We start from the raw sequence: 6696 nt of genomic DNA, 5'->3' as shown, positions 1-6696 counted from the left end.
TTGACCCACACAAGCGAGATGCGATGCAGCGTGACACCATTATTATTCCGAGTTTTTTAATTTCAAACACTTGTAAAATTCGCGTTGCGTTGTCGCATTGCATTTGCTGCGTGTTGCTCTATCACCGGATGTCTGCGTTCCAACGCAGTTTGCGAATGAAAAAATGTTTGTTAGTAAAACCCAGATGAACAAACATGAACATACTTTACCCGCAAACTACGTCACAAACAGCGGCAACGCAGACTTTTGTAAAGGTCTAATAATTATAATATAATTATAGCTTGCATATTTATTATGCAATTAAGGCACGCAATTAACCTTCAGAGACGCTCATTTGCCATCGCAGAATCGCAGTGTAATCGTTCGCATTTCATCGTTTGCACGCGGAGCCTTGTAAAAGAGAATTCAAGTGTTTTTTCAAAATATTTATTTGTGAAATTGTGAGTACATAATTATTTCTAGCAATATTTGTTATCAATTTTTTAATACATCACTTAAAGTCCTTATAATTATTGACATAGCGAAGTACTGTGTATAAAATTATACGCCTTTCGGCTTTCTGAAACAACATGCAGGCACTTTCACATCACGAACAACTCAACAACTTTGACTAAGATATAATAATCGTATTATTGTGGCGTAAAAGCTGAATGGATAAATTAGCAACGGAACTCACTATGCGGGATGTTACTTGTGGGGGATGGTTTTAATTTGTTAACAAGAGAAGAGACCTAAATGCGACGTATAACCTTGGCCTTACGTCAATGAGTGCAACTCACCACTCAATGAGTGTCCACTCACACTCACATAATTATAGTATAATGCTACACTTACGCTCCAACTATCCAAAGACACCACTCACACTCACACTCAATTGAGGCTCAGATTTTGAGTGAAGTGTGAGTGAGAGTCATACGTTCCTTGAGATGTCAGTTATGCCCAGGTGTATGATGATTCAAATGGTTCATGATATAGTTAATGATTCAAGGGTGACTGCCACCTCGTTGAGTTGCCATTCACACTCATACTCAACTCTCTCTCACAATTCAGTTCCACTTGAGTCCATCTCACTGAAATCGCACTCAACTGTGAGTGTGGGTGAGCTTTTAGAATACAGGCTTAAGGCTGGATTTCCACTTAAAGAGAAATATTTGCCTATATTCTTTAGAATTTTAAAAGCATAAATAACTTATTTCAACATGGCTGTTCTCAATTTAAAAGAAAATATGCAAATATTTCGCTAGCGAACTATTTCTTTGCAAGTTGAATTCATCCTTACAGTCGCTGTTTTGGGACTTTATGTTAACTAAGGTGAAAATGTGTGTAAAAAATTATACTATTTCAAAACCTCCTATACTCAGCTTCGGCGTGAATAAAATATACTAAAAAAATCTTGATTGGTTCTTGCAGAAATTTGGTTGGGCAATCTTGTACCTGTACTCGTATATTCAAGTATTTGTCCGCAAACAAAAAGGAAAAGAAACGTTGAGAATGCTACCTAAACTCGCGAATAATTTTCAAATCCTGTTTGACTACTTAATACTGCTGTGCGTAAAGGCCTCTGCCTCCCTGGATTCAAGTGCTATATTCAAGATTTCCACCTCTGGTGAGTGAAATTTAAGCCACATTTATTTTCTCAGTACTAATTTGGCTAAAGCCAGTTTTCCATTAGGCAAATTTATTCGTGCGACGCGAAGCGATATGTGAAATCCGGTGATGTGTTTGGTTTGCGAAAAAATTCGCCGCGAAAAGCAGAATCGCTTGCTACATTTGTAAATGAAAGGACGATAAATTAAATATTTGTTATTTTGAATAAATAATTTTTTTTTCGTCACCGGCAACAAATATCACCTCACCGACTGTCAGTGATATATGAAAACCAGCCTTTAGGGAATCATTTACTACCATCGTTTTCTCCGTTCAATATCTATAGCAAATTATATCACGTAGTGTACCAAAAAAATTGAAAAAGCAGAAAAAACAAATACAAATTTGTGTGCTTTGTCAATGGTCTTAGTTAATGTTGTTTTGGTCTCGTGAAAGGCAACACAACACCCTTTGTATCTCAGAGTCAGATAAGCAAACTGTAACGATTATCGTACCGCAATTAACTAAAATATACTCTAATGTGTTAATGTAGGTACTACATATGTATACGTCCGTATTAATTTTATAAAATGCCCCAGTATGAGGGTAAATGACTAAGAAATCGCTCGAATGATTTGCCCTCAAAATTCAATGCAATGCATCGGATCCTGTTTTATATAAACCCATTAATTCAGATGCCAGCGATCGTTCCTTATCTTAAGACTAGATATCAAAATACTGTCAAATATTCTGATCGTTGATATTTTTAGAATTATAGTGAATGAAAATGTAAACGAGACGTTTGTTAACCTTAGCACTGTAACCTACCTTTACGACATGTTTAATTGGTTGTTCAATTGAAGATAATACCTATCGATACCACGATGTCTACCACTGATGCCAGTGTCTTCCACGTGAACTCTATTTACATGCACCCTTTATAATCCAATGCAGTGATCCTGTTTAAAATCAATCCATCCATTATAATTTAATTTTGTTGTAATTCTACAGGTCATCGCCTTACAAATCACGTGGTCAGTGAGCGTGAAACATCAAATGTTTTGGAATGTTCTTTGTACTGCCTCAGAAAATCTTCTGTTTGTAAATCTTTCAATTACAAAGCAAGGAAACGCGAACAAAATTTTAAAAATTGTCAATTAAATAACGCCACAAAATCTATGAATCCTCAGAACATATTGCAAGATAACAAATATGATTATTATGAGATGTTGAACAAGGTATTTCATACTTCGAATCGATATTCCTTTTTGTAAAATACTGGAATTGTAGCTGCACCGATATTGGGTCTTTCTTTCTATTATGAAAGCAAAGAAGCTGTGATGTGTGAATATTTCTAACTCTCCTATTTCTAATTTCAGGAAGATAACAACAACGAACAACGCATAGTCTCTAACAAAACAAAAAGCTACGGTAAAAGCACTCAAAACCTTTGCCTCCATCTAATTTGGAAAATCGGCAAAACGCTTTTTTTAAGAAGTAATGGCTTTCTAAGTGGAGGTAGCAAAATGGCCGCTTTAACATTTATAGTGTGGGGGCGGGTGGGGCAGACGTGTCGAGGCCCGGACGGAATGGCCTTTTTTAATTGGTTTATATTATTATTATGAAATGTTGCTTTATTAATATTTAATTTTTTTCTTCGCGATTGAAAGTTTTCCTTATCGCTTTATATAATTATTTAATAGAAAATTGCAGGAAAATCGAGAGAGTTGGTGAACCAGTCCTTCATCGTCAGTCTGGAGAGACGTATGGAACGTGGATGAGAGATCCTCTAGGGTTGCTTAGTTCCGAAAAAATTTGGTACATAAATGGTTTGGGTGGGGATGAAATGCTTGAATTTGAAAACATGAGTCTTTTCAAGAATGGCTCGGTTACGAAATCCTACAGCCTAACGTATGAAGGCCCAGGAGCTGAAGGCACAGGATCTGTTGTATATGGGAGGTACCTGTATTTTAACAGGTATGTAAATGTAAGGGGGGTTTTCATTCAGAGGAAATGTTGACATTGTTGCAATTTTTTTTCTATCCTACTCACAGACAGCTAACTGCAAATATTGTGAAGTACGATTTACTTACCGAGAAGGTGATCAGAGAAGAAACTCTTCACAACAATATAATCCCACGACTGTTTACATACCAATGGGGGGGTTACACCGGAATAGATTTATCGATTGACGAGAACGGTTTGTGGGCTCTTTACACACTTCCCGCATACAATGGGAGCTTATGTGCCAGCCAACTCGATCCTTCCACACTTGGCCTTCTGAAAACCTTCTGTAACGTGTCACCTAAACCCATGGAGAACATGGGAAACGCATTTGTGGCCTGTGGAGTCATTTACAGCATTGATAACTACAGCGCACGCCAAACAACTATTAACTACGCCTATAACACAACCAGCAAAACTGCGACCAGCCTAGCCATTTCGTTAGTTAATAAGTTTGGTTACAACAGCATGGTTACTTACAATCCACGCGAGAAAGTTCTTTACTCGTGGGACTCAGGGCACCAAATAACTTATCCTCTGGAATTTGAAGACTGACTTTATTTATCACATACAGTATCACTAAGCAGCTTTCAGAACTTTTATATCTGAGCAACTGTAGACCATAATTTATATGTAATAATTTGCTGCCGCATGCATGCTGCAAGTTATGGCTTTTAAACTGTCAATGTATGTATTGTTTGTTTCTACATTGTCAATAAATCAACTGATCATGGTATTCACTGTATGGGGATTATCAAATGGGGCACGTTAAGCTTTATATAAAAGTTCTTTAACTTTCTTTTAAATTGACTTTCAGTATATTATATTGTTCTTACGTACAGCACAGTCCATGCATTTTTTAACATAGCGTGATTAAATTGTTAGTTAAATTGAATAATTAAAAAATTTGGAGAGAATATTATATTTATTTTGGTAGTTATTAGCGGCATAATTAACCACTTTAATGACTAAGGAATAAAGCAAATTATTATAGTATTATGGAATATCAGCATTGCCATAGTATTACGCATACATGGGCAGGAATAATGCTTCCGAGTATATCATTTTACTGGGATCAGTTTGTAGTAATTATATACATAATATATAAAAAGGGATTCATTTGTACAACCGTTTTGGTTTTTTCTGCATGATTTCGAATTGTAAAATACTGGTTTTTGCAGTAAACTATAATCTTAATTGAATCAAAAACAAAAAACTGAGCTCGCCCACTTTTAATATTAAACGATGGAAAATGGCGTCATCACATATACCGGTCATTAGAATGAAAGTCTATGCGTCGTATTTTCATTTTATGAAGACTCAATATAATGTTAATTGTTATATAGGTGCTGTGTATTTTGAACTTTAAATAAATGCAATGTTTCTCTCCAGGGAAACAAGTAAAAATTTGTTGCCCGCGTCATAGGCGTAGAGTATGGCGGGTTTGAGGGGCTGGAGTTCCCCGAGAAATTTTACTGGGGGGGCTCAGCCTCCATAGAAATTTTCTAGAAGGTAAAAATTGCATCGGAGCAATGTTGAATCTTTGAAAAGGCATCCGTATATGAACATGAAACGGTATGATTAGAGATTAACGCTAAAATATTAATTCGGACCGCAAGAAAAAAAATAAAATGATATATCAAACAATTTGAAGAAGCAATTGCAAAATACGGAATTTCGATCCGCAGTCACTATTTCTGTATCCTTATTTTAAGCAGAGAGACTTTTTAAATTGGCTTAAATGAAGTATATGCCTAAGTTAGCCTAGATAGATTGGTCATTTTTTTTAAGAAATGCAATTGGTCCTATTTTAATAATATCGCTGCTATTTCACCGCTTAACAAGATGTGGTCGTGTATGGGCGCGTTGACTCGTCGCAGTTGGCACAGGATTGAAGATTTAATATAAACGCGAATTCCAAAGTGTAAGACAAAGTGAACGTATTTTTCAATGCAATGGGTCTATACACATTTGGACACAGTCAGTTGGCAGAACGTGGAAACACCCAAGGTAAGAAATCCGATCATCAAAACGTTGCTAAACACCAGCACTATTGACCCAGAAGTCGGCAAACAGTGGCCGCCTGCCCGCCTTTAAATTTGCAACTGTAATACGTAAGATAAAACTTCGAAGTTGCTTTAATTTCAAATTTTGTCTCCTTATATAATTCTATTATAACAAGGCAGCCATCTTTGATTGTGAAATCCTAGCATTATGATAGTAGCGTAATTCGGGGCAAAACGCGACGGTGGGGCTAAATGAGACACTTGTGTAAATATGAAGCTGTTGTAAATATGTAAATATTTCACGTATTACCGCAGCCCTGTGATTGCAAGCATTACAGGCTCATAAACAAGTATATTTCGAAGTACTCCAACATGGTTTGAAGTTCAAAGCCCTTTTACAAGCAAAAAAATAACAGTTTTTGTGGGTTATGCCAACGCTGGCGTATCAAAGTTAAGGTATGTTATTACTGAGCACATTTATGTAATTTCTTATACTCTTTATTCTAGCGCAGCTAGGAAATAACCCCAATATGTTTTGTATGTAATAACATGTGGCCTTTCATGTAAAAATGTATTTTGCTCTTCTTAGGCTAAATTTATGCTTTTTTGAGCCTTTGGTTAACCCAATGTAGCGTGGGGCTAAATGAGACAGCCCAATTTTCTTATTAAGTTATCTATTCCAGTTGCTTTTTAAGCATTATAGTTATCTTTTAGCGCTGTATATCGACATGTTTGATGTGTGGTGACATTGATTGTTGATTGCATCATGTCCACTACCTTTCACTGCCCTAGTTATAACATAACAGCATTTTAGATAGTGAATGATTACAACCACATCTTAAACCTAAATATTGGGCATCCTTGCCCATACAATTTGTATTAGCTAAGTAAAATTTTTGCATGAATAATATATGTAAACACTTGGTCATACATTAGGCTACCTTTAGAACTTTTTTGCCTAGTTTTCAAGGTGTTAATATGTCTACCAATATATTTTTTAGAATGGTGCGAAACTACATACGCAAAACAAACCGAGCCAACTGGTCAGAAGACCAGATGAAACTGGCCATCTTGGCAAGTGGATAACAAAGAATTTTCC

The 6696-nt window shown here is 36.1% G+C and overlaps 1 protein-coding gene across 1 annotated transcript; it reads left to right on the top strand.

Moving 5' to 3' along the window:
• Window positions 1-349: 349 nt before the first annotated feature.
• On the top strand, window positions 350-4457 carry LOC114533964 (noelin-like). Its single transcript, XM_028555601.1, has 6 exons — window positions 350-440; window positions 1411-1606; window positions 2599-2825; window positions 2967-3018; window positions 3291-3564; window positions 3642-4457. Exons 2-6 carry the CDS (start codon window positions 1492-1494, stop codon window positions 4144-4146), a joined length of 1173 nt encoding a protein of 390 aa, XP_028411402.1. The 5' UTR covers window positions 350-440; window positions 1411-1491; the 3' UTR covers window positions 4147-4457.
• The last annotated feature ends 2239 nt before the right edge of the window (window positions 4458-6696 follow it).

This window comes from Dendronephthya gigantea, unplaced genomic scaffold, assembly GCF_004324835.1.
Source record: "Dendronephthya gigantea isolate DGI-Jeju-01 unplaced genomic scaffold, DenGig_1.0 000096F, whole genome shotgun sequence".
NCBI lineage: Eukaryota > Metazoa > Cnidaria > Anthozoa > Malacalcyonacea > Nephtheidae > Dendronephthya > Dendronephthya gigantea.
Note: the sequence above shows the minus strand (reverse complement) of the source record. Positions and strands in the feature narration are given on the sequence as shown.